General features: G+C 39.4%; 5 protein-coding genes and 1 long non-coding RNA gene across 6 annotated transcripts; all 6 read left to right on the forward strand.

The window, feature by feature from the left end:
- The first annotated feature begins 352 nt into the window (after positions 1-352).
- Positions 353-1,114, forward strand: LOC137955156 (NDR1/HIN1-like protein 10). The gene has a single exon (XM_068802028.1). It carries the CDS (start codon positions 353-355, stop codon positions 1,112-1,114), a length of 762 nt encoding a protein of 253 aa, XP_068658129.1.
- Positions 1,115-5,313: 4,199 nt separating this feature from the next.
- Positions 5,314-6,404, forward strand: LOC137956973 (NDR1/HIN1-like protein 1). The gene has a single exon (XM_068804659.1). The coding sequence runs from the start codon at positions 5,537-5,539 to the stop codon at positions 6,158-6,160; it is 624 nt and encodes a 207-aa protein (XP_068660760.1). The 5' UTR covers positions 5,314-5,536; the 3' UTR covers positions 6,161-6,404.
- A 2,182-nt stretch (positions 6,405-8,586) lies between these two features.
- LOC137955157 (NDR1/HIN1-like protein 10) lies at positions 8,587-9,258 on the forward strand. The gene has a single exon (XM_068802029.1). The coding sequence runs from the start codon at positions 8,587-8,589 to the stop codon at positions 9,256-9,258; it is 672 nt and encodes a 223-aa protein (XP_068658130.1).
- Positions 9,259-10,058: 800 nt separating this feature from the next.
- Positions 10,059-10,880, forward strand: LOC137957278 (NDR1/HIN1-like protein 10). Its single transcript, XM_068805034.1, has one exon. It carries the CDS (start codon positions 10,059-10,061, stop codon positions 10,734-10,736), a length of 678 nt encoding a protein of 225 aa, XP_068661135.1. The 3' UTR covers positions 10,737-10,880.
- Positions 10,881-12,716: 1,836 nt separating this feature from the next.
- On the forward strand, positions 12,717-14,562 carry LOC137954822 (uncharacterized). The gene is made up of 5 exons (XR_011113123.1): positions 12,717-12,801; positions 13,124-13,442; positions 13,535-13,780; positions 13,888-14,002; positions 14,108-14,562. It is a non-coding gene; the product is annotated as an uncharacterized lncRNA (long non-coding RNA).
- Positions 14,563-20,654: 6,092 nt separating this feature from the next.
- LOC137957239 (cytochrome P450 94C1-like) lies at positions 20,655-22,393 on the forward strand. The gene has a single exon (XM_068804986.1). It carries the CDS (start codon positions 20,655-20,657, stop codon positions 22,134-22,136), a length of 1,482 nt encoding a protein of 493 aa, XP_068661087.1. The 3' UTR covers positions 22,137-22,393.
- The last annotated feature ends 5,311 nt before the right edge of the window (positions 22,394-27,704 follow it).

Raw genomic sequence — 27,704 nt, forward strand, 5'->3', positions numbered from 1 at the left:
CTATTGTTACCTTGGACAATTATTCTCAATTTTCGATGTAAACGGTCTTCATGTTACTGGGTAGCAGTTTTAAGGTAATAAAGATTACTTCGTGACAAGATGACCGCCATTTTAATTCCATTAAATAATTCTAAAATGCTTCCATATAGCCCACGGAACCACAAAGATGACAGCCGGATCCGGCTCTTTTTACAATGTTAGTTTATATTTTGTTTTCTTAGAGCATAAGCACGGGCATTAGCCAGTCCGTGAACAGACGCGCTTTCTTCCGTCGTTTTTCATGCGTTTAAAATCCCGTCGGTCTTCAACTTTCGTCAACTTTCCCTCTCTCGTTTTCTCCCTCTGCTCAGTGATGGCGGAAGCCCGCGTGAACGGCAACATCTGTAGTAACGACGACAACAATAAGGCACCGCCGGTCACTGGCTACCCAGCGTCGCAATCTGGTTATCCTTCTTACCCGTCTTACCCTTCCCATTCTTATCCTTACCCTTCCTACCCCTATCCGCCCCCCCCTCGGCAGCCTTATGCGCACTCCCTCCGCCGAGCTTCCCTCTTTCGCCGGCTTGTTGCCGCTTTTATTGCCGCTTGTGTCATCTTCGGTGCCGTCACTCTCATCGTCTGGCTGGTGCTCCGCCCGCGCGTCCCCAAATTCTCTGTCACCGCCATGTCCGTTACCCCGTTTAATCTATCCAGGACCCAATTGACCGCCTCATGGGACGTGACCCTCGCCGTCGATAACCCTAACAAGAAGATGAACATCTACTACGACAGTCTCAAGGCCTCCGTCTTCTACGATGACGAGTTATTGGCGGAGAACGCCCTGGCTCCTTTCTTCATGGAGAAGAGGAATTCCACGACTCTGACGGCCCGGCTCGCAGCTATCTCGGGATACGTGGATGTGAGCGCTGCCAAGGATATGACTGCAGAGAGGGCCGAGGGGCAAGTGAAATTTGATGTGGGTGTGATTGCAGGGGTACGATTTCGGGCAGGAGACTGGTGGACAAGGAGGCGAATTTTGAGGGTGTTTTGCGAGGATGTAACAATTGCATTTTCCTCGCCGACGGGTCCTGGAGTTTTGTCGCGGAAGCCAGCGGATTGCGATGTTGGCGTGTGAGTATCTTTCTCTCTCTTAGCTTCAATTATTCAGGTGAATTTGTAATTTCTGGGCTGGGAACGATGGTGGTGTAGAATGATAATTTATTTCTTTGAATAATTTTTTAAACAGTGTTAATGCGATGATGTGCATACAACTAACATTATGGCGAATGACTTACACGTTTTCCATATAATTTATAAAATTATTTTTGCTATGGGTTTAATTGATGTTAATACTGCTTCATTGTTTTCTGGAAGAACAAGTCTGCCATTTTTCTTATTTTTCCAAAGCTGCATTATACTTGCGTTGCCAATTTATTATGGGAACAATGCAAATTGAGAGACTCTCCCCTCAAGGCGCTGGTATATCTTGTATTCAAGCCTTAAGGCTCTGATTTCTTGCTGGTTCTTAGTGGAGCAAAAATATCCCGTCAAAGGCTCCTGTGTTGTGGAGACAGTTTTATGGGAGAAGAACCACCTTTGTTGAGTGAAATAGATCCCCTTACCTTCTGCCATGGGCATGGGAGTAACGATGAGATGGATTATGCAATGAAGGACAATTGTTTTGTGAAGTAGCCCTGAGTGGAAATAAGTTATTTGCAATCACTTGTACTTCTACAAGCATGAAACAATGGGGAGCATCTTCGACTGGGTCTATGACCACCAATTTTCATATTGATGCTTTGTATTTTTTTTTTCATAAAAGAAAAGAATTTGCTGGGTTCTTACTGATATTACATTGATCCCTAACCTTATTTTTATATTGGTGACATATATTGTTGAAGCCTTTAGGGCTGAAACCATAAGATATGTTTGGTGGTGTTTCAGTGTTTCTTAGTTTCGACAGTACACTGCACTAGCATATCTGCAGCCACAGCCACATGTGACCTTCCCACTGTGGGTCTCAGATTCCAGTTTGACAGGGGTTTGGGTTATAGATTCTGAAACCAATATTAAAAAAATAAAAAAACCATCTCCTGTAAAAATATTGCCCTTGTTCTATAATATTTTGGTTAGAAACTTACTTTTTTAATATGGTTTTGACCCACTATTGACTCTATGATTTTGGTGATTTGTGACTCTAAGTGGGTCATGGTCTGCATAAACTTCTAATGTCGAACTCTTACTGGGCAAGAGTACCTGTCTTTTAAGTGTAATTGCTGCTTGCACATCTTTCTGATCTGAACTAGGAATATATTTTGCATAGGGGTGTGGCGAAGGCGTTATGCGAGCTTCTTAAATCGCTTTCTTGGCTACTTGTCTCAAGAGTATTTTTTTCGAATGCACAGCATCCTTGTCACATCCCTAATGAACAAACACTTTTCATGGTGCTACAGCAGAGTTCATTCGCAAACCTTGTAGACTTGATCGACCTGCTTACTATAATATACAGAGTGGATGAGAAATTCTGTTCAATTCGAGATTGTCATTTATTACTAGCACAAAGGTTGTTGGGTGAGACGTCTCTCGTCCGTCCCACGAAGAACCCACCAATCGCTTCCATTAAAAACTGACGAATCATTTCTATACAATTCCAGAGATAAGATTTCTTCCTTTCCTCACCTCGAGGGTGGACGATCCACCGACGGAATATCTCCGTCCCTCCTGTGATCGTTCTGGAATTATCTAACATGAAAAACGAATTCTGGACATGACAAATTATCTTCTTCCGTTGCCTGCTTTTGCTGATGGAACAATTTCAACGACAACAAAAAAAAAAAAGCCACAAGATTCCTTCCTAGACACATCGTTTTCTCTTGCTTGCACAATCATGATAAGAACCCTCCAAGACTCTCACCAGAGAAAAGAATAAGCTTTCTTTCCTCCACCTGCCATCCCTCATGTCCTTTTAAATATCTCCATTTCTTTTTCACTCTTTAGCTCTTTCTAGAAGATATACACGTAATTGGTTCCTAAAAAATTTAACTTAATCCATTGACGATTCAACCCGCTCAAACCCTGACAACTTCGCTGATTATAAACCCTTCGTTTTTTATTGATTATCGGTCTTTTTCCCCTGCCCAGGACACTGTATGCAAGGATTCCATGTACCCCATCTGTTTCTTCCTCTTTTTCATCTCGTTTTTTGGGATTTTCTGCCTTTAGAATCTCCCATTTCTTGCTTTATTCCGCATCCACTTTGGGTGAACTCTTTTTCCTGTAAACATCAATACTGGATTCCCGAATTCCCACTGAATATTTGGCATCCTTGAGAAGGTCTTATTGTGGCTTTACGGGTACATGAGAGTCATAAGAGTCAGCTAAGTGTGAGTTTAAACGAATGGCAGCTTTCTTTTTGGGTTCTTGCTGGTGAAGGATATCCTTACCTTGTGTAGCTTGCTAACAGACCTAGCAGCCATTTTCTAACCTTTCCAGCATGTGAAACTGAAAGCAAGAAAGAAAAAAAAAATTATTGTTATATGATTGAAGGGTATCTTGGGTGCAAGGAATTTGAATTACAGTTTATTAGCATATGGGACAGGAGGAATGAGAGTAAAAAATTCTAAAATAGTTATCCTTTCACTGTGTGTCCTAAAATTAGATTTACAGTGGAATCATTTTAGATAGATGTCATCACCGTCAGGGTTGATTAGATGTCACCTACTCAACCCAAAAAAAACAATTCAGTGCCCAAAGTCTTATCATTTTGTAAGCTTATGATGATGACTTGGAGTACAAAAAGGAAAATCTCATGGCAACCGTTGAAGGTTTGAAAGAGATAAAAAAAACCAACAAGGAAGGAGAAAAAGGAAAGTGAGGGTGTGGGAACGAATGGACAAAGTTAGGTGGGGGTGGGAGTGGGAGGCATCAACTAATAGAAGGCGGTGAAAGGGCTTTTGCCCTTCTTTCCGAATGCTTAGAAAATCAATTTGCCCTTCTTCCCCTCTTCTTTTCCTATCCTTCGAAAACAAGCCAAGATCTCACCTTTATAACTCTGAGTCGCCCATTTTTCCCAGCTCCCACACTTCCCCACCTACCTCTTCTACATGTTTCAGACCAAAAAAAACACTAGGACGTAAATTATACGTAAATTACCGGTAGTCTTCAGCTTACCGATTAGAAAGGTTTTAATAAAGTGAGGATGGAGATTCCATTGGACGGGCCCACTGAGATGCCTCTCCAACCAACGGATTAGATCCCACACCCAAACTTGGCGCTAGGGCCAAGAATTCAGGCCCCTTGCCTCGCGTCGCGGGTATATTCTGGAACGTCAAAAAAGTATGTTACGCAGTGGGTCCCGTGGATCATAAACGTACGCCCACGAGCCACGTTTTCTTTGGGATCTTTTTATAAATACTCTTGTACGAGCTTCCTCGTAAAAGGCCCCAACCTTTTGACATTTCTCCACCCCTAAAAAGCCCCCAACCTTTTGACATTTCTAAACCCCTCCTTTCCACATCAAGCTCTCATAATGAAAAATGTTAATACACTAATCCCTATACTTTACATCGTGTCTTTACCAAAGGCAGGATTAAAAAACCGTACAGAGAGTGAAAATAATTACGAGAGTGCTACTCTTACCACGTGGAGGTTGCATGAGCGTCGGGCGCAAACCGCGGCAGACTCCCGGGCAAAGCGTTCTCGTCTGTATATATATATATATATATATATATATATATAGATATATGATTCGAGACGTCTCGTCTGGAGCAAGCAATCCGGACCGTCCTTGTCCTGGCATGGGACGATCGTAACTCCGCCGCCCTCTGAAGGGGAATAAAGTGTTTCTCTATTTGTCGTCTAATTCAGTGCCCAGAAAATCAAACTGTGATAGAAAAAACACTAATACCCGGTCAACTGTCAAATTACGGGAATCCTCGTTTCGTAACAAGCGTCCACATTCCGCGAATATTGAAGTGTGTGAAAATTAAATCAACGGCTGCGATTTTACCGTTATTTAATAATTTCTGTTTTTATATTGTATTTATTGGACGTTGTCGTAAGAGTATTCACGTACATTGACTACTTTTGACTTAAAAAATCCTTTTCAGTTGTCCAATACAAGAGACAGTGCCCGGCAACGAAGCGAGTTAATAAATCTCTTTACGATTTACATTGGATCTCTCGATTCAGTCGTTTTATTCTAGAAATGCGATCGAGACCGTTGAAATTGTGGGTAATATACTAGGGCCACTCGCGCGTCACGTGCTTATGAATCTTCATTACAGTTCTACACTGGGATTAGTAGAAAAACAGATCACTCTGCCCCGGTTGCTCTCCTATTATATTACTCGCCCAGTCGCCTTCTTCCCCTCTTTATCTCTTTCTTCTCTCTGTTTTTCGCAGCTCCGATTGTCGCTTTTCTTTTTTCCACTGTTCGTTTTCTCGCTGATTACTCTCCTTTCGTTTTCACGTTACCTTCATCTAACCGGCGGTAGAGGCGGGTGGAGGGCAGCGGATCAATCGATTGAGAGAGGAAGAGCAACATCAGGAAGAAGAGATGTCGGCCAAGGATTGCGGCAACCACCACCACAAGCGGCGCAAGCTGTACCGCCGCCTCTTCGCGTTGTTCCTCACCTTCATAATCCTGGTCCTCCTCGTCATCTTCATAATCTGGCTGGTGCTTCGACCAACGAAGCCCCGGTTCTCACTGCAAGACGCGGCCGTCTATCAGTTCAACCTCACGGGATCTACCCTCCTCACAACCACCGTGCAGATCAGCCTCGTCTCACGCAATCCTAACGACCGCATCGGCATCTACTACGACCGCCTGGTAGTCTACGCGTCCTACCGGAACCAGCAGGTGACGCTCGGCACCGTTCTTCCATCGACCTATCAGGGCCACAACGAGGCCATCGTCTGGTCGCCCTTCCTCAACGGCGCCTCCGTTCCAGTTTCGCCTTACCTGGGCCTGGCCGTCGGACAGGACCAGACGGTCGGATATTACATCCTCAACATCAAGGTCGACGGTCGCGTCCGGTGGAAGGTCGGGACTTGGATCTCCGGCCGTTATCACATCTATGTCAATTGCCCGGCGTATTTGAGGCTCGACAGCCATAGCGACGGCGATAATGGTGTGATTGTGAAACTGCAGGTGCCGGTCGGCTGCTCCGTCGACGTCTGATACCGTAATCGGGACACAGAATGAGTATGTACGTCGTTTTATTTCCGTCAATTTCTGTTTAGGCCCGTCTGGTTTATAATTCTCCTCTGCTCCTCGTTGACGCCGTTTGTTTTTCATTTCCCCTCTTTTTTTTTTTTTTTTTCTAGGTTGTATATGATAATAAGAAACGGAAAACCCAGTTATTGTCGATCAAGTGTAATATTGTTATCATTCAACGTGCAATAAAATTAAAAATTATAATGAACTCATAAGGGAGACACTCTATGTTTGAAATCTTCCATTTGATGAATGTGTTTTATTATATGCTCCTCAATCAATCCATCTTTGATCCCTTGTTATTTTGTTATTTTGTTGGTTCTACTTAAAAATTCTTTTTCCTTTATCGCATCCCCATGCGAAGAAATTAGTGCTGGTCTGCTACTTGCTTGGTTCTTTGTAGAATTGCGACAAAATTTTGCTGAAATCCTGGCGAACAACCAGTTGGGCTTTGCTGGAGAAGTTGTGTCCTGGATGAATACTTTTAAGAGTTAAAAGAGTTTTTTCGAGCCTCTTTTTAAAGTGGCTTCTCTTTTAGAATTTAGAGGCGAAATTTAGTGGAGTCATCTCTCTCTCTCTCTAATAATCAAACTAGTTTTTGGTGATGGTCCTTTTCAGGCTTTGCATACCTACTTTTTTAAGAGAGAAGAACGACTGCGAGGCTGGCCCCCTCCATTAATCACATTCAGAAGGATCCAGTTTGATCACTCCTTCATGTCTTAATCTGTGGTCCATGGAACCATTGTTGATGGGACCACCATTTGATGCTTAAATCTTTCTAGACCGTTCGATTTTGCACACTTTTGGCTGGATTAGTAAATCTAATCCTGGTGTCGGCATTGCAGATACTAGCTTTTTAACTCCAAAAATTCAAACATAATTTACAAGAATTCAGACTGAAGATTGTCGTATCGGGGGAGTTGGGATATGCATTGGTGGATATGTCTCAATCATGAAGATGATCGATATTCCTGCCCACGCGGACTTTTCTTGTCATGGCCTAACATCATGTGGTGGTACCGCCCTCCTACCAAATGAAAAACAGTACCAAGATGACTAACACATGGTTCACGCGTCTAAGCAAAGTCGATAAAAAACGGTCCGAATGGTTTGGGTCACTGTACGCTTCCTGATCATCACTAAACCATGGGTTCCTGAATCTGCAAGGTGGCCAACGAATGTTGGAAAATGGAAATCTCTACCCTATCCTGTTCAGAATGGAATGACTATAGCGGGCTAAAGTTGGCGCAGAGATTTCAACGGACGTAACTCTTTCTTTTCTATTTATAAAACCTCAGTTATTGCTTACTATTAAACCCTAAACAAGTTTGATCTCAGGCCTTTACTCATATATAAGGAACTTAAGCACAAGTCAGATTACTAAACCGAAAATTCATCGCCTCAGTCATCATCCTCGGCATCGTAACCCTCGTCCTTTGGATCATCTACCGCCCCACCATGATCAAGGTCCACGTCAAGAGCGCCTCCTTAACCCAATTCAACCTCACCAATAGTAATGTTCTTCAATACGATCTAACACTGGAGATGAGCGTAAGAAATCCCAACAGGAGGATCGGTATTTACTACGATAGGTTGAAGGCTGCAGCTTACTACCGCGGAGAGAGGCTCCATTCGGTGTGTCTTCCTACTTTCTACCAGGGTCACAAGAACACCACTAAGCTCCACCCGGTTTTCATCTGGCAGGACTACGTCCCGCTGAGCAGCTCAGATGGTCGACGTTTTGAGAGGGAGAGGAGCGAAGGGTCCTTCCTTCTACGTGGACGTTCGAGTTAAAGGATTAGGTTCAAGGTTGGATCGGTGAAGACGAAACGTTTCAGGCCGGATTTCGACTGTGACTTGAGGGTACCTAAGGTTATCAATGGCGCTCCGAATAATTTTTTTAGGAGAACCAAGTGCGATGTCGATTTCTAATCAACATGCCGGGAGATTTTACTCTCCTTTTCTTCTTTCCATCACCTCTTATTGATCAGTTGGTTTCTGGGTTTATTCGTCTCTATTTGTTTTATAAGTTTAAGCTAATAAACATCAGGATTCAGTTTTAGATAATTGATAAAATAATTTCAAGTCCTTCTCGTTCATGGAACGTTGGTCCCAGGCACATACATATTCGTGGTCTGCGTTCCTTGTTCTCAGAACTCTTCCATTTTTCTTATCTTGTATTAATTGGCTCGCTCGAAGGCTAATCTAAAATCCATGTCTTGGACTTCGTTACATAAAAAGAAAACCAAACTTTCCAGCTATCACCTGATTCCTATAGATCATATTTAATGTACCACACTCTCCTCTCCATAAGTCCACTGTTCTCTCTCTTTAATTCTGTGGAAACATCCATCCTTCGTTACCCATCTCTTTCTGAAGAGGGAGCAGCCATGGGAGAATCGTATCTCAACGGAACTTACTACGGCCCTCCAATACCTCCCCAGCGTTCATACCACCGCCCTGGTCGCAGCTCCGGATGTTTCTGCGGCCCTTGCTGTCTCCTCAGTTTCTTCCTCAAGCTTATTTTCACAATCGTCGTCGTCGCCGGCATCATCGTTCTTGCTGTCTGGCTCGTCTTGCGTCCCGCCAAAATCAAGTTCCATGTCAATACTGTGTCGCTCACGGACTTCAATCTCATCGGCGGAAACACGCTCCGTTACAACCTCTCCCTCAGCATCAGCGTGAGAAACCCTAACAGGAGGATTGGCATTTACTACAAGAAGCTCGAAGCCGGCGCTTTCTACAAGGGCCAGAGGATTCAATCCACATACCTTCCCACCTTTTATCAAGGCCACAAGAACACCAGCATGCTCTATCCGGTTTTCAGCGGACAGCAGTTCCTCGCTCTGAGCTCTTCTGATCTCAGTGACTATAATCATCAGAAGAGCCAAGGGCGATTCAGAGTGGATGTGAAGATATATTTGCAGATTAGGCTGAAGGTTTGGAGATTCAAGACGATCAGTTACAGGCCGGATGCAGAGTGCAAGTTGACTATTCCCTTGTCGACTCAAGGGGAAGAGAGTAGAAGCTTTACCGGGACCAAGTGCGATATTGATCTATGAGCGCTGGATTTTAGTCCATACATTTATCTATCCAGGGGTTGTCTGTTTTCTTGTTCATGGATCTTTCTGGGTGTACATTACTCCACTCGTAAAGTCTTTGATGGGCGATTGTCAACTCGTTTTGCAGCCTTTCGTAATCGGCGTGTCTATTCAGATTCCGTTTCATTTCATCTGGGTTCGGAAGCAGAGTCGAGTCAAACATCACCTAATCCCTTCATATTATAAGTATAATCGTCGGTGGCGGTCATCTTCTAATCCCATGAATCTTTTATAGTAATGCACGAAATAGGCCTCAAGTTGAAACTCTGTGGGCCAACAAAAGTAAAAAACAAACAGCAGGCATGCCTTGAGAAATCAAATCCATGGAACATAGAAAAACTGAACAAATGGATAGAATCAATCAAGAATACGCAGAAAACAAATGATAAAGAAACTCCCGTAGTGTGTACAGCTCGTTCGTACCACGCGTAATAGTTATCAAAGTAGACCGTGTACTCGTGTAGAAATTTTCCCACGTAACCTGACGCCACCCCGACCGCGTGTTTTTTCTACAAATCCGACGCGGGAGCCTCAATTCAGACCGCAATTTCCAGGAACCATCCCCGATCCTCACTACCCAATTGGAAATGAAACCTTTAAATATGTATCCATTTCTCTCCTCCTCAGCAACTCTCACAAGCCGTATCCATTCCTCTCCTTCACTAGTGATTCACCTGCTTTATTCGCCTCTTTCCTTTTAGATTTGCTGCAGATCTCCCTCTTTTGAATTCTTCCTGTAGAGAGACACAGCTACGGTCTCCATGGGAGAACAAACTCATTTGAATGGAGCTTACTATGGCCCTCCAATTCCCCCCCGACCACACTCCTACCGCCGCCCCGGTCGTGGCTCTAGTTGCTGCTGTGGCCCCTGCTGCCTTCTGAGTTTCTTGTTCAAGTTTATCGTCTCCCTCGTCATCATCGCCGGTATAATCGCCCTCATCGTCTGGCTAGCCTTACGCCCTGCCAGGGTCAAGGTCCATGTCGATACCGCCGAGCTTTCCCAGTTCAACCTCACCAACGGCAACGTCCTCCATTACAACCTCTCGCTTAGCGTCAGCGTGAGGAACCCCAACAAGAGGATCGGTATTTACTACGACAGGCTCGAAGCTAGAGCATTCTACCAAGGACAGAGGTTAGACTCCAGGTTCCTTCCTACCTTCTACCAAGGCCACAAGAACACCACCATGCTCTACCCGGCTTTCTCTGGACAGCAGCTTCTGGTTCTAGGTTCCCAAGATGTTAACGACTTCGAGCAGCAGAAGAGGGAAGGACGATTCGAGGTGGATGTGAAGATTTATGCTCGGATTAGGTTTAAGGTTGGCAAATTCAAGACGAATCGCTACACCCCGGATGCAGAGTGCGACTTAAGGATGCCTTTGACGACTGGTGGAAGCGCCGGCGGTGGTTTCTCCAGGACCAAGTGCGATATTGATTTCTGAACCAACTGATAGAGTTGGTTAGTTTTCTTTTACGTCCTATCGAGCGCGCGTTATTATTTGATTTTTTTTTCTCGTGGATTTGTTTATATTTTTCTTTTTACTGTTTTAATCTCTATTTGCTAGAGATTCTGCCGTTTTGTTCATACGATGCTCACAGATACACTTTTTAGTTTTTATATGACTTAATTTTCATTTTGGATATCAAATACGAAAGTCATATGATTATTTATTACTAGTAGTTTTGGAGCAGAGTGCCCTAAGCAAGGCAAGATGGTGAACCAGAGACCAGTGATCGCGAGTCGAACACTATCAGTAATGGATCTTACCATTCTCTGATAAATGTCAATTTATCCCAGAAACAACTAAAAGGAAAAAAAATAAAAATAAATTTCTCTTCACGCACATGGATGTGCAGAACCAGAAAGGTCGTAAGATTTTCTTCCCTCTCGCTCCGTAATGATGTATCAACTTCTTATGAAATGGAGTAAATGAAAAAAAAATAAAAAAATTCACAATATTTTGTATTTTCACTATTCAATTTTCTCACAGTTATCAAAGTCCAAAGATTAGAACGAACTTACAGGTGTTGTCCTGTAGCTAGCAGTAGCTAAAATTATAAAAAGAAGGGAATTTTACCAAAATACTAATTAAAAATAACTTATTTATAATAATAACGAAGACCATAAAATATTTACAAAACTACCGAACTTTGACCGGTCCACTGTATATGTGGACAGTCAAAGGCGACACGTAGTTTGACTGCTTATGTGTCGCTCCATCATCAGAGCAATGTTGTGGATGAACACATAGGCTGCCATGTCATTATTATTGACACATCATCTGCCACATCATTACATGATAAAATTTTGAATAAATTTTAAAAAATTAAAAAATCAAATACACTTTTTATTACCATATATCTAAAATAAAAAATTATTTTAAAAAATTAATAAACAATTAAAAAATTAACTCTTACTTATTTAACACCATTTAATAACAATTAAAATATTTATTAATTAAAAAAATTATCGTTACGCTTTTTATTTGTTCATATTTTAAAAAATAAAATAAAATAAGTAAATTAATTAGATTTAAAATATTTATAAATACAAAAATACAAAAACATTATTTTAGAGTTTAAAAAAACAATTTATTTGTATATTTTTATCACCTTATTTACGAAATAATAATATTTAAAATTTTTAAATATTTATAAATAGAAAAAATCTAACTCTTACCCATTTATTATGAATTTAAAATATTTATAAATTTAAAAAATCTGACTCTTACCCATACATTATCGATTTAAAATATTTAAAATTTTAAAAAAATATACAAAAAAATTATTTTAGAGTTTAAAAATATAATTTATTTGTATATTTTTATCACCTTATTTACAAAATAATAATATTTATAAATTTAAAATATTTATAAATAAAAATAATCTAACTCTTACCCATTTACTATGGATTTAAAATATTTATAAATAATTTTTTTAGTCTTACCCATATATTATCTATTTAAAATATTTATAAATAGAAAAAAATTTACTCTTAAGTCTTACCCATATATTATCCATTTAAAATATTTATAAATTAAAAAATATATACAAAAAGTTGTTTTAGTGTTTAAAAATATTTTTTATTTGTATACTTTTTATCACCTTATTTACAAAATAATAAATTATTAAAAAGTATATTATTTTTTAAAAAATATTACAAAACTTTACAATAATTTTAATTTGGCAAAATTTTCATTAACATAAAATCAGAAATTAAACAGTAAATCACAAAAAAATCAATACAGTAATTAAACACCAAAATTCAAATTAACATTATAATTAAATACAATAATTCGATTCAATTAACAAAAATTAAATTGGGAAAGGTCGAGATTTTGAGGCCTCTTTTCATCTATTTCCTCTATATATCTTTAGCTGCCCAGCTCTATGATGTTGATCGCTCTCATTATTTTCGTAGGTTGGTGGGTTGATATATCAAGAATTTTGACAGCTGAAAGAACAGTTGCAGTATCATAGGAATGAGTTGAATGATAGAATTTCGAGGTCATTTGCTCTTAGATATTTTCGATTCTTTGTGGTTCAGCAGTGAAGCTCGTCTTTTGTCTTGTTTCAGTGTGCTAGTAAACCATTTTCTGGACTTAGTTTGATGGCTCTGTCTTGTTAATTCCTGTATGATCCATTGTTAGTTTTATGCCTTTGCAGTTCTAGGGCGCAGGAAATTCTTTTGGAACAATCTCCTTTTCTTTTTTCTTTTTTTTTTTCACTCTGATTTAACAATAGAACATAGTTTATTTGAAATCTTTTGGAACTGAGTGAGAATTCTTTTGTTTTCCTTTTTCTAAAGAGAGTAATCTTTCATTGTTAGTTATACGGATTCGTCGAGCATATACCCCAATTTTTTGAAGGGGTCAGCAAGCTTTTCACCAATGCGGTAATTATTGCCGAGTCTCTGTAGATCACAATGGGAACAAAGAGGACAGCAGAATGTCGTCTCTCCCAAGAGCTAAAAATTCCTGCAGGACCTGAGAAAGAGAGATGGATGGATCCCAAACGGTCTCTGATATGGGTAACTACTCGTATCGGACCCAGGTTGCGAAGGGAGCTCCTGTCAAAGTTTAGCTTCAGCCAGCCAAACCGGAGGAGGAAGCTGACGGGGAGACTCTAGGGGAGTGTGATCTCTGAAGGTAATAACTGTTTTCCACTGCTTACAAACGATTGAGCTAGGTGATGGAAGCAGAGATATGAGTATACTTGCTTACTGAAGGATGTTGTGCAGAATCGATTAATGACAGTGCTGACCATGCTGGAAGCCGATTGACATGTTCACTTGATACACTCCTTCCATATACACCATAAGACAGAGGTTTAGGCTGACTTCTATGGTGAGTTGCTGCCAAGTGGGTGAGGGGAAGGAACATGGTGGAATTGCCGGATGAAGCCAGAAAAGGAAGTTGGAAAGCAGGTGCTGACTCTGAACTTGCTGAAAATTGCTGAAAATGAAGGGAGTGTGCAATAAAATATGGTTAGTTGATTCCTCTGAGTCTCCACATTACTTGAATTAGCTATTGACTATCTCTCAGCCCCTTTTACTTGGTTCAAGGCAAGTTAGAATCTCTTCATGTGTTGCAGTTCATCAGAAGTGGAGGATTGTATTGGGCGCTTGTAGTTTCCATGCAAGGCTTCATCACCTGAAGAGTTGGATTTTGGGAAGTCATAGTAGCTTGCTAACGAGAACTTCCAATGGGTTTGTCTTCACATATTCAGAGAGACTTCTTATTTTAGCATCTTGAAAACTAGTTGCAGACCTTCACAGATCTGTACTTCAACTATGACCTCTTTTTCTTATCAGGATGCTCCTCACTTTCTTCTTCTGGCACTTGTGGCAAAAAGGGTTTGGTATCGAAGAAGCTCTAATACCACTACTTCCACAAGTTCGTCAACAAGGGCTGATTGATCATTACAAGGTTTGCTTCAGCAACTCTGTATGTTCAGCGTCTTGTTCTTTATAATTGCATATTCTTTATCTTGAATAAGCTCGGGCTCAATGAGTTGCTCAAATTGGAGTAGTGATTTCTGATATGGAGCTTTGCTGGAGCTCACGGGTGGTACCAATTATCTTATCACTCATGCATCATGCTACACTCATTTACTTATTTGGAATGCTTCCTTCTTTGCTTGTCAAGCTAATGTCAGTGAGAGCTCCCAGTGGAAAAACCAGAGTTCTGCTCCTTAAACAGCTTCCAGTGGAAAAAACCATAGTTCTGCTCCTTATAGCTGATGTCATGAAGATTTATCTCGCATAATTTTGGTGTGCCTTTTAATCTATTTATCCACATCATATACCTTCTTTATGATTTGAAAACAATTCTTCTGTTGATAGTGCTATGATTTTTGGCTGGATTTGTAGGAAACGGTTCAAGGTCTTTTGAGATTCGCTTATGGATTAGTCTCTGATGTTACGATACTAAAAATAATAAATCACAAACAGTTAAATCGGTGGCCTGTCTTCAGTTTCCTCAAGTAATCTATTAGACCAATAAATGAGCCAGCCCACTTACTTGATTAAGTGATGTCATGGTTGCGTTTTAATTATCACAAGTTCATCCATGATAAGACTAAAAGTGGTGACATGCTGACCAAGATGAAGATGTCATTGAGCACAGTGACCAACAAAGAGATTTTAAAGCATCTGAAATTTCAATGTCCAGTTTCAGTAATCATATTCGTGTGTATATATCTATAAAGATCTGTAGATTAATGGTTATCGTTCTGCAAGCCAGAAAGGCACCATTTCTTCTTCTAAAATCATGTTTGATTTGGTATTGGTGATTGAAAGAGATGGATAAATTAAGATAACTATGTCATAAATATATTGAAATAACATATCTACTTTGGACTTGTAGAAGTTAAATATAGGGAAAAGAAGATGGTCTTCTTTCGCCATCATCTACACTTTTCATTTAATGTGTCTAACAATTTTCTGCTTAGTTGCAGAGGCGATAACTTAGATTTTTTTTCTTCTGGATAGAAGAAGCTTATCGTGTGATCCATGGATGGGTGTTCCTGAGTTCGTGAATCTTATCCTTTGGTAATTTCTTGGTTGCTCTACTGGATAGAAATATATCTATAGGAAAGTCAGTTGCGTGTTAGCCCCAGATTACATGATCTTGGTGTCAACTTCACCTTTTAAAAAAGGTCACGCACTAACTCGCACAAGACGACCGATTGATCCCTCTCACCAGGCTCAGATGGTGATAATGAAAGTAACGGGAGCAGGAATTGTTTTGGGATCCAGTAACAAGTCGACCGAAAATACAAAATATTTATTGACTGGGCAACCGTGGTGACAGGCGCCCTAAACGAGCAGTTTTTTGGCGGCCATAGCCTTCATCTGGGTTGATCATTTGATCGTTCGACGAGGCAAGTTGCCAACTTTGACAATTGTTCTTCCTCGATGTAATCTTGAAGTGGAGTTCTGCTATGCTCGGTCTCTTAAATGTATAACTTGTCTTATCTCAATAGTGAAAGAGGTTCTAGACGTGATGCAATTACTACTCAAAGTTGCAAGCTCTCTCAAAAATTTATATGCATCTTTTTGGCTAAAGAGCCTTCTTTTGTGAAGCTGGAGTTGATTTAGGTAAATGTAAACGTCTGTCTAGTTTAGTTCTGAAACGGAAACGATTATAGAACTCTATAATATAGAAATAAAGAATAATATTACCGTGATCATTATTGATCAGGTATACACTATTTATAGATTCTAGGCCAGAAGAAAAAAGTGAAAAAATTATAGTGTCACCAAGTTTTGGTTCTGAATTCTTGTGTTAGTGAATCAATGTGAGCTTAGTCTGCGGCTTGAAGAGATAGATGAAATTTTTAGAATCCATTTGTTCTAACCTAAATTGTAAGTTGTCAATTCACCTTGGAGCAATGGAGCAATGGAGATGGAGGCGCAAGAGTCAGGCAGGGAAGGGGGTGTTGGCTGCTTAACAAACTAGTTAGAGGCAGGGAAGGGGGTCTTTGGGAGCGATGGATTAAACCCACTTATTGGGTGTCATGCTTGGAATCAAAATCAGTTGTTAAAGGATTTGAGTTTTGAGTGCCAAGTAAAAATAGAAGCTATTCACTGAGTAGTCATAAAAGATGACTAATGGAGTTAGAGTATCAAATATACTTTTGCAAACTATATTAGTAAATCCAGACATTCTGATTAATTTGTGAAAAAATTAAATTTTGATTATTGGGCTCACCACCTGGAGTCCAAAACCAACTTGGTCGTAATGGAAAATGGGTGCGGTCCTCAGGTTACGTTGCTCTTCATGAGTCCAAAAGCTAGATCAATGGTAAGGGTAAAGTTGAGGGCGACTCACAAGAAATCTGTTCCAATTTGTCCCTTTTTAAATCCAAGTCAATCTGGAAGCCCCAAATCCATGACCCAAATACCTTTATGTGTATCTCTTTTATAATATTTTGATTGGTTAAGCAGGTTGAACCAAATTTAATTAGACCCAAAATCTCAAAAATAGGATGATCCTAAGTTGAGATGAAATAGAGATTCTAAGAGAGGGGGGCACAGCTATCTGCCTATCCTTCCACCTTCTAGTTCAATTGTTTGTAGGGAAAGAAAGGTCCTTCTTCCCTAAGCTCTAATAGGAAGACTCAAAGACTGAACAACCAAAACTCTAACCGGAGTCTTAAGTTACGGTTTGTTTCTGGTTTTTAACCGAAGCACGCTCACATCATAAGTTGGTGACAACGTAATTAATCATAAAAAATAAAAATAAAAAAACACGAATCCATCAATCACTCATAAAGACATGAGTGAGCAAATTGCTCTCGTGGAACCAATTGATGTGCCATATTGGTCACCCTTTTCTTTTGAACATAATCAAACAAGATTGACATGATTTGCCACCAACCTGTCATTATGCCCCGATGACATTAAAGCTTTATCTTTCTTTTCTTAAATACTGTAAGCCGGTTTAGACGGATGGTAAGAATGATCGATCTAGCTTAAGTTGATACACATCGAAATTCTGGATACCTAAATAGTGGTCCACGGAGTGCACAGTAAATGGTGGCTTGACCCTAAATGTCGACCATAAGGACTGCAGAGGAGGTAGGCCTGGGCAGTCCTTTTGAACTGGCGCCCCCAACGGCCAGCAGCTTTATTATTAACAATTGTGGGTCTCGTGTGGGCATTGAATTTGTGGCCGTATAGCAGGCGGCAATCGCACTCACAATTTTGGTTATGTCAAAGCAATAAAAGCCATTCAGTCCTTCACCGAACACTTAATAACGAAAAGTTAAAAAAAAACAGAACGGGATTGAAATCAAAATCTTCCCTACTCCCAAAACCAACTCTCCTTTCTATATGCTACAACGGGAAAGAAGAGGTTGCGGAAGGTGAAAGATGTGCACGGGCGACCTCCCTTTGTTGGCTGTATGTGGACAGATACAGACGTCAGTTAATAAATTATTACGCTGGCCGACAAGGAACATGGGAAGAGGTCACGGCGCATGTCGGTCGAAAGGGCTGCGACATATATGACAAAATTCCTCTGTCAAAAAGAGGCATCACGCATATACATACAGCTCTCACGCCCAAGCTTATCTCCATCGATTCATCTCTCTCCGACGGCAAGCTGTTCCTATCCACTTTTTTTCCAACTACAGGCTTACACACTGGACACGCACAAGCACTTCCATGAGCAGACAATGCCATGGATGCCTACAGCCCCAGCCCCTCCAATTGAAAGAACACGACGAGCGCCGACTCCAATGCGACGGCGTCAAGACAAAACTGGTCCTGATGTCGGCATTTATAGTTAGTTGCCAGGGATCCCAAGACAGGGTATTTATCCAAATTGGGTTTGTGAGATGCATGTGGTAAAGGCTAATAAAGCTACTACTCCACATGTGATTCACGTGGATACCGAAATCTTTCACGAGTCTTGATTTTGGTGAATTCTGAAATGAACCTCTCTTCTCTTCGTTTTGTAGTTTCATATTCAGTTGTTTGGCATCCTCGACTTGTGAAAACCATATTTTTAGTCCTCAGTCACTCAAAAGTGGATACTTGCATTTTGACTACACAGAAGAAGCTGTAAAAAAATCAATTCTTGTTTCATTGAACGCAATCATTTGAGTGGAGCCATCGCCTAGACTTTGATTAGCCGGCAATAAGATTGGGACGGATGGGTACCTGTCCATATTACTGATCAAAGTTCGGGCAATTATAGATAGAATTCATCCACTAAGCGCATTAGAAGTTGTCCTTATCCATCCTTTGGACAGAGCCTGATTGTATTGAATATCATACACAAATGGCAGGTCTCAAATTCAATAGATTTGACTGCTGAAAGCATGTGGGAATGTCAGCATGCCTCATGTAGTGTGTTAGGCATTTCAGGCATCCTACCGAGTTACCAATATTGGACTTGGCCAATAATTAGAGACACAAACCTCACTTGTGCATCTCTGGTCTGGAATCCTTGAAGAAGAGTGAAAGTGTAAAAGGGTTTTAAAGAGTCAACAATTTCCACAAACAGATAAGGTTGGAGTAATCTTTTGACTCGAGATAAATGCTGAACGTTTAAAACCAATTACCGTTTTTTCCTTAAAGCGTTAGGAATCACTGCAAACAGCACATGCAATGCAACTTAGTAAACCTACTTCTATGTGCATAAAATATGAAATCTTATGACATGTTTAGTGTGACTCATCTGTTCATAACCACTTAGTTTTAGTCTTAAAGTGCCTACCTGTTAAGAAGATCATTACGAAATCTTGAGTTCCAAGGGCATGATCTAAATGTCCACCGACGTTTGTCTCTGTTAATTGCAATCATGAGTCACATTCCAACTTGAACATGGAGAGTGACATTTTTACACTAATTGCTTGTAGAAGTTGTATGAGCAAAGTGGATGACATTGACCACAAAAACTTGCATTAGTAGCATGATTACCATTGGAATCATCTGCTTAAAAGAATAGCAGCAGGAGAAAATCGTATCCAAGTGCACTAGCCATCACTTAAACGTAAGCTAACCTTTATTCCCTCAACTAAATCTGGCCAAGTGTTCATCTGATTTCTTCTCTTAGCATTCATTGAGATATACCATGTGCAGTGCAATGTCAATTACTTTTCAAACTATCACTGAGATGAAGGAAACTGAATAAAGATTGTCAGAGTGGTTCCGTCCACTCTTGTGAGCGATGGCTTTCCGCACTTAATCGACTAGTCGTTTAGGTTGTATTGGCCAACCTCTTGACATCGGGAGTTATGGGGCACGCCATGTCCCGCGTTCGGTGGTAGAGAATGGGTTGGGTGGGTGTTAGAGTGGTTCCATCCACTCTTGTGAGGTGTGGCATTTCGCACTTAACCGACTAGTCTTTAGGTTGCATTGGCCAGCCTCTTTACATAGATACCCCATTTTTCTCTTTCCTTTTGTTTCCGAAATGATCAAAGTTGTATTCCCCCCTGTCGAAGCAATGTGGTAAAAATAGTCGCTGCTGTTATGAGACACAAAAGAAAAAAACCAAAAAGAGAAAAAGGATACGTGAAGAAGATTAAGTGTCTAAATCTTAATTTTATGTATAGATTAAGTGTCAAGTGGAACAGTTCAAAGCTTTCCAAACACATCTCAATTCTCTATTTGTTACATATTTAATTATCATATCTAATGCTATCACACACATTAGTAAATACCAATTAAAGGCTTCGTTTCAAAGTGTTTAGAAAGCCAAAATATGCTTTGTTGAAACCTTCAAAATAATCACCAATGGCATATGAAGCAGGTTTCTTCCATTTTAAATCCCCAAAAATTCTTCAACCAAGAGATGAGTCATGGCAAGCCTGTATTCTATTCGAGCTGGCTTTTAAGGAAAAAGGAAGAGATTAAGAAAGTAAAACGAGACAGAGTTGCACTTAATCAGATAAAAAATAGCGACCATGCCTCCTCCTCTAAACCCAGCAACATACATTCCCCTTACTTTTCCCTTATTTTTTATTAAATAAAATATTAATATTTGGTGTTACTTCGTATTTTATAAATAAATAAGGGATAGGAGCGTAGTAGACGGTTTCAGTATAAAAAGCACGTGTGGAAATGGATTCCAGTGATGACGTGGGCAGATGCGTCTCAGGCCTGACTTCGGTTTTGGTCTTTTGCGCACGCGTTATCCGTGGATATAAATCATGTGGCTCCTATATAGTTCATTAGGTGGAGAAGAGTGGTGTTTCCGTAATAATGTTGTCTCCGTCTCTCAGAAAATCCCATTATATAATCGCCACCATCTCTCTCTCTTCTTCCCCCCTTAATTCCTTCTACCACTCTACTCCTGCCGCAGAGCTCTCAGCGAGACCCAATGGCGGCCCTGATTTCTTCCTCTTGCATGTACTCTCTTCAGGCTTCTTTTTCTTATGTTTTCTTTGGTTTCTCTTTCTTCTTCTCGGCCTTCTGTTTCATGGTGTTTATGCTGAGATTGAGGCCCTGGTGTAGTTGCGAGGTGTGCCGGAGTTATCTCACCTCCGCGTGGTCGCGGGACTTTGATAATCTGTGCGACTGGTATACCCATCTGCTGAGGAAGTCGCCCACGAGAACGATTCATGTTCACATACTGGGGAATACGATCACGGCTAACCCGGACAACGTGGAGTATATTCTGAAGACCAGGTTCGATAATTACCCCAAAGGGAAGCCGTTTTCGACCATCCTTGGGGATCTTTTGGGACATGGGATCTTCAACGTCGATGGCGAGCCCTGGAGGTTTCAGAGGAAGATGGCGAGTCTTGAGCTCGGGAGTCTTTCCGTGAGGTCCTACGCGTTCGGGATTGTTTCATCGGAGGTGGAGACTCGGATGCTCCCGCTCTTGGCCTCCGTAGCAGTGGACGGGGGGGTCGTCGACCTGCAGGATTTATTCCGGCGATTCTCGTTTGATAATATATGCAAGATCTCGTTTGGGTTGGACCCAGGCTGCCTGGAGCTGTCCCTGCCCATGTCGGAATTCGCCCTCGCCTTCGACCTCGCTTCCCAGCTGTCGGCGAAGCGGGCGACGCTGGCTTCTCCGCTGATTTGGAAGACGAAGCGGCTGCTCAACATCGGGTCGGAGCGCCGGCTGAGGAACGCACTTAAGTTGGTCAACGAATTGGCGGCTGAGGTTATTCGTCAGAGAATGAATATGGGGACAACCGGTCAACATGATCTTCTCTCTCGCTTCATGGGAACCGTCAACGACGAGGAGTATCTCAGGGATATTGTCATCAGCTTCCTCCTCGCCGGCAGGGACACCGTCGCGGCGAGTCTGACCAGCTTTTTCTGGTTACTGGCGAAGCACCCCGATGTGGAGGCTGCCGTCAGGGAAGAGATAGAGAAGGTCCTGAGCGGAGAGGCGGCTGTGGCGAGCTTCGATCAACTCAAGGAGATGCACTATTTGCATGCCGCCATGTACGAGAGCATGCGGCTCTTTCCTCCGGTGCAGTTCGATTCAAAATTCGCACAGGAGGACGATGTTCTTCCCGACGGAACTTTCATTAGAACAGGCAGACGAGTCACGTACCATCCGTTTGCTATGGGACGAATGGAAGACATCTGGGGCAAAGATTGCTTGCAGTTCAGGCCGGAGAGGTGGTTTCAGGACGGGAAATTCAAGCCAGAGAGCCCCTACAAATACCCAGTTTTTCAGGGCGGACTCCGGGTTTGTCTAGGCAAAGAGATGGCTCTCCTGGAGATCAAGAGCGTCGCCGTGGCAATGGTTCGACGCTTCAAGATCGAGGTCGTCAACCCCGGTATTGCACCCAAATTCGCTCCCGGCCTCACTGCCACCCTCAACGGGGGCCTCTCGGTTAGGGTTCACGACATGCTCTCAGGACACTGAAAATGAAACTCCTGATCCCCACCCTCCTGACCAAAGATTGAAGAAGATTACGCCGAATACAAGGCAGTTACAGACGCATAGACAGAAGATTGGAGATTGAAGGAGAAACGCCAACGAAGATTGAAGATTGAAGGGAGAGAAATGAGAATCGATCAACCGATGAGTGAGCTCTCTAACTGGCACCTATCCATCCAAACTTAATAATTTATTTCTGAAAAAAAAGGCTTTCTCTTTCATGTATGTATATATAGTGGAGACTTAATTAGTTACTGTTCCTTCGGATATACGTTGCAATAACCACCGTCCATGAAAGGCGAAGAAGGAAAGAGCACTCTTTCTTTCCAGATCTTCTCGTCTGTGATATGGGTGATGATTGATGAAGGTACTTTGACACCTTGGCAGTGTGTCCCCACGTGTGATCAACTTCAGATGTGGCTACACGTGGCTGACATCAGTCCCCCCATTACCTTTTGGCATTGTCTTGTTTCAACTCACGTGTGTGATTTACTTTGTTACAAAAGAGTGTTTATTCCCAAGTAAGTCAAGTCAAGTCTATCAAGAATTAAATAGAGAATTCAGTGTCCTCGTTTTCGTCATTAAAAGAGAGCATTAGAGTTTGAATCTGAATGTACTAACTGATAACTAAAGTGTTTTTTCGTATAAATTGATTATGTAATTGCCTATATATCTAGCAATCATTGTGATTTGGACCGTATGAAACTTTTAATTATAAAAAAAAAAAAACGTAATTTTTAGAGTGTTGGCTAAAGTCTAAAACAACCCCACATATCTTATACAAGGACTGGCCTGATCGATACAAACATTAGAATATTTGTTTGTATCGATCAGGTTAGTCCTTATATAAGATCCATAGGGTTACTTTTCTAACAGTTTCAAACCTTTTAGCGTACCAGTTTCATCATAGAGTTATAAATAATCCTATTTCTCACTTAATAGTCTTTTTCTTTCTCTTACTTTTATCAACCCATATAGGCTTGAGTTATCCATCTCAATCCTTGATGTCCTTCTCTTCTACTTCTGTCATTTTAGCTACCTTCATGGCTCATTTTCTCCTGGCGTCCTCTTTGGTTAGTGTTTCTACATTTCCATTCGTTTCTTTCTGGTTCTTGACCCACCAAGTAAGTGCTTCACCGGAAGGGACAAACACTGATTTAATCGATGCTAAAGCAGCCAATGATTAGAATTTTTTTCATTTTCTTTTGCCAGTATGACAAGTTAGTGAAAGAATAAGATTACACTTAAACACGTTTCTCTTTTCATCAAGCTGATAAATGGTGGCATATCTAACAAAAAGATGCAGATGCTGACTAGGGTTAAGGGTCACATTCCTTTCTACATCTGCCTATCTGTCATAGGGAAGCCAATTGAATGTGGAGCCCTGCTCAACATTCCCAGTTTATAACTCTCCTTCTTCAGTCTGCAAAAAAAAAAGAAAAAAAGAAAAAAAAAAAAGCCAATTAGATAACCTTCAGTTCATCACCTACCCAACAATATTGGAGGAGGTGAGTAAATGGTAGCATTCTAAGGTGGGCTACTTGTTGGACAGTTGTCTCCAGTTGGGTACACTCAAAACCTTACTTTACTAGGACTCGAGTACCAAATTATTGCCCTCCACTGACAGTTCGTTGCCCCTCGTGAGTTTCTTTCTTTCTTTCTTTAAATTCTATGCATCCAATAAACCTTCTTACCGGATAGTCATCGTATCAAGACAAGCTCCAGTTTTTTTTGGTGTTTAGTCTAGATTCAGTTCTAATATCATAAAATGGTAGTGCAAATTGATTGGTGGGTATCTCTACATCATGCCTGGCAGCTTCTTCTCAAGTTTCAGTCATTTTCATGGTTTACTTTTTAGCTGGTTCAAACTCAGACCTGTGTAAGTTCGTACAGCTTGTGCTGGGCATGGAGAAGCCAATTTAAGAAGCTGGTGAGATAGTTTGGATTGTCGGCAAACGTTTGGTTATTGTATCTCTGATTCAGTGGTAACTTCCTCCACTATAAATAGCGAAATGTAATTGCTCTCGGTGACCGGTGAAACATGAATACCTCGCAGTTTCATCATCTCCGGGCAAGACGTCATGTCTAAACTGTAACGCAGAATAATAAAGGGAATTTTACGAAAATACCGGTTTTAAACAACTTATTTATGAAAATAAGGAAGACCATAAATTATTTACAAAACTACCGAACTTTGACCGGTCCACTGTAAATGTGGACAGTCAAAGGTGACACGTAAGCTTTGACTGCTTACGTGTCACTCCATCATCAGAGCGATGTTGTAGATGAACACATAGACTGCCACGTCATTATTATTGACACGTCATTTGCCACGTCATTACATGATAAAATTTTGAATAAATTTAGAAAAAATTAAAAAATCACATACACTTTTTATTACCTTATATCTAAAATAAAAAATTATTTAAAAAATTTTAATAAACAATTAAAAAATTAACTCTTACTTATTTAACACCATTTAATATCAATTAAAATATTTATTAATTAAAAAAATTATCGTTACACTTTTTATTTCTTCATATTTTACAAAATAAAATAAAATAAGTAAATTAATTAGATTTAAAATATTTATAAATTAAAAAAATACAAAAAAATATTTTAGAGTTTAAAAATACAATTTATTTGTATATTTTTATCACCTTATTTACGAAATAATAATATTTACAAATTTTAGATATTTATAAATTTAAAAAATCTTACTCTTAAGTCTTACCCATATATTATCGATTTAAAATATTTAAAATTTTAAAAAAATATACAAAAAAACTATTTTAGAGTTTAAAAATATAATTTATTTGTATATTTTTATCACCTTATTTATAAAATAAAATAATCTAACTCTTACCCATTTACTATGGATTTAAAATATTTATAAATAATTTTTTTTTAATTTTTAAGTCTTACCCATATATTATCTATTTAAAATATTTATAAATAGAAAAAAATTTACTCTTAAATCTTACCCATATATTATCCATTTAAAATATTTATAAATTAAAAAAAATATACAAAAAAATCGTTTTAGATTTTAAAAATATAATTTATTTGTATGCTTTTTATCACCTTATTTACAAAATAATAAATTATTAAAAAATATATTATTTAATTAAAAATCTTACAAAATTTTACAATAATTTTAATTTGGAAAATTTTTTATTAATATAAAATCAAAAATTAAATAGTAAATCACATAAAAATCAATACAGTAATTAAACACCTAAATTCAAATTAACATTATAATTAAATACAATAATTCTATTCAATTAACAAAAACCCTAAAAAATACCCCAAGGTTTCGAGAGAAGGGCCGGCGAGAGGACGAACAAAGGGGAACAGAGAGAAAGAACGTCGGCAGCGAGAGGATGAACAGAGGGGAACGGAGAAAAAGAACGAGAGATAAGGTTGAGACGAAGAGAGAGTGGTTGAGCGGAGGGCGTCCAGGGCGAGGCCGAGCGGCGGCAACAGGGGCGAGGTCGAGGCCGAGGCAGAGCAGCGACAGCAGCGGGGACGAGGTCGAGGCAGAACAGCGGCCGCAGGCGAGCGGCCGAGGCCGAGCAGCGGCAACAGGGGAGGTGGCAAAAGGCGAGCGACGAGAGGAGAGCAGCCGAGACGAGAGGCGAGGAGAAAATCGCCTGCGGCCGCTGCTCTGCCTCGGCCTCGTCCCCACTGCCGCCGCTCGCCTGCGGCCGCTGCTCTGCCTCGGCCTCGACCTCGCCCCTGTTGCCGCCGCTCGGCCTCGCCCTCGACGCCCTCCGCTCAACCACTCTCTCTTCGTCTCAGCCTTATCTCTCGTTCTTTTTCTCCGTTCCCATCTGTTCATCCTCTCGCCGCCGACGTTCTTTCTCTTTGTTCCCCTTTGTTCGTCCTCTCGAAACCTTGGGGTGATTTTTTAGGGTTTTTGTTAATTAAATAGAATTATTGTATTTAATTATAATGTTAATTTGAATTTAGGTGTTTAATTACTGTATTGATTTTTATGTGATTTACTGTTTAATTTCTGATTTTATGTTAATAAAAAATTTGCCAAATTAAAATTATTGTAAAGTTTTGTAAGATTTTTAATTAAATAATATATTTTTTAATAATTTATTATTTTGTAAATAAGGTGATAAAAAGTATACAAATAAATTATATTTTTAAAATTTAAAACATTTTTTTTGTATATTTTTTTTAATTAATAAATATTTTAAATGGATAATATATGGGTAAGATTTAAGAGTAAATTGTTTTCTATTTATAAATATTTTAAATAGATAATATATGGGTAAGACTTAAAAATAAAAAAAAATTATTTATAAATATTTTAAATCCATAGTAAATGGGTAAGAGTTAGATTATTTTTATTTATAAATATTTAAAATTTCTAAATATTATTTTATAAATAAGGTGATAAAAATATACAAATAAATTATATTTTTAAACTCTAAAATAGTTTTTTTGTATATTTTTAAAAAATTTTAAATATTTTAAATCGATAATATATGGGTAAGACTTAAGAGTAAGATATTTTAAATTTTTAAATATTATTATTTCGTAAATAAGGTGATAAAAATATACAAATAAATTGTATTTTTAAACTCTAAAATATTTTTTTATATTTTTTTAATTTATAAATATTTTAAATCTAATTAATTTACTTATTTTATTTTATTTTGTAAAATATGAAGAAATAAAAAGTGTAACGATAATTTTTTTTAATTAATAAATATTTTAATTGATATTAAATCTTGTTAAATAAGTAATTGTTTATTAATTTTTTTTAAATAATTTTTTATTTTAGATATAAGGTAATAAAAAGTGTATGTGATTTTTTAATTTTTTTTAAATTTATTCAAAATTTTATCATGTAATGATGTGGCAAATGACGTGTCAATAATAATGACGTGGCAGTCTATGTGTTCATCTACCGCATCGCTCTGATGATGGAGCGACACGTAAGCAGTCAAAGCTTACGTGTCACCTTTGACTGTCCACATATACAGTGGACCGGTCAAAGTTCGGTAGTTTTGTAAATAATTTGTAGTCTTCGTTATTTTCATAAATAAGTTGTTTAAAACTGGTATTTTGGTAAAATTCCCAATAATAAAAGCAATAAGTATTCATACATTTATGTCTCTGCTAAGTATTGTTTGAATCCGTATAGCTTTCAATTAGAGTTTATCTTGAAGCTTTGGATGATTCAAAATGGGGGATTGAGCTTGTGATAGACAGTCAAAAGTTATTGAACTGGATGGGGAATCATGATTTAACAATTCTCACCATTAAAACTAATACAAGTTTATGTATTGGTGGACTCGTGGGGTTTGCATAAATATTTCCTTTTTCTCTCTGCAAAAATTCTAAAATGAGGCCATTGGCTTGGCGTGAGTAAATCATATGGTGCTAGCTGGGTTTAGAATCTTTAAGTATGGCGAAGTGAGCTTTAAGTCTACTGAGACAACAAGTGTGATTGTTATTTGAAAAGAAATGAAGAGATGGTCTGCTTTAAGAAAAGAAGGTTGTCCAACTCAATACTACCTATACCCACAGTTA

The sequence above is a fragment of the Aristolochia californica genome, unplaced genomic scaffold, assembly GCF_029961685.1.
Source record: "Aristolochia californica isolate CCGP_79_NKW_82.1479 unplaced genomic scaffold, dmAriCali1.0.hap1 SCAF_2, whole genome shotgun sequence".
Taxonomy (NCBI): domain Eukaryota; kingdom Viridiplantae; phylum Streptophyta; class Magnoliopsida; order Piperales; family Aristolochiaceae; genus Aristolochia; species Aristolochia californica.

Excerpts from the sequence above, each read along its gene's own strand:
- LOC137955156 (XM_068802028.1), top strand. The coding sequence starts at position 353 with ATGGCGGAAGCCCGCGTGAACGGCAACATCTGTAGTAACGACGACAAC.
- LOC137957278 (XM_068805034.1), top strand. The coding sequence starts at position 10,059 with ATGGGAGAACAAACTCATTTGAATGGAGCTTACTATGGCCCTCCAATT.
- LOC137957239 (XM_068804986.1), top strand. The coding sequence starts at position 20,655 with ATGTACTCTCTTCAGGCTTCTTTTTCTTATGTTTTCTTTGGTTTCTCT.
- LOC137955157 (XM_068802029.1), top strand. The coding sequence starts at position 8,587 with ATGGGAGAATCGTATCTCAACGGAACTTACTACGGCCCTCCAATACCT.
- LOC137956973 (XM_068804659.1), top strand. The coding sequence starts at position 5,537 with ATGTCGGCCAAGGATTGCGGCAACCACCACCACAAGCGGCGCAAGCTG.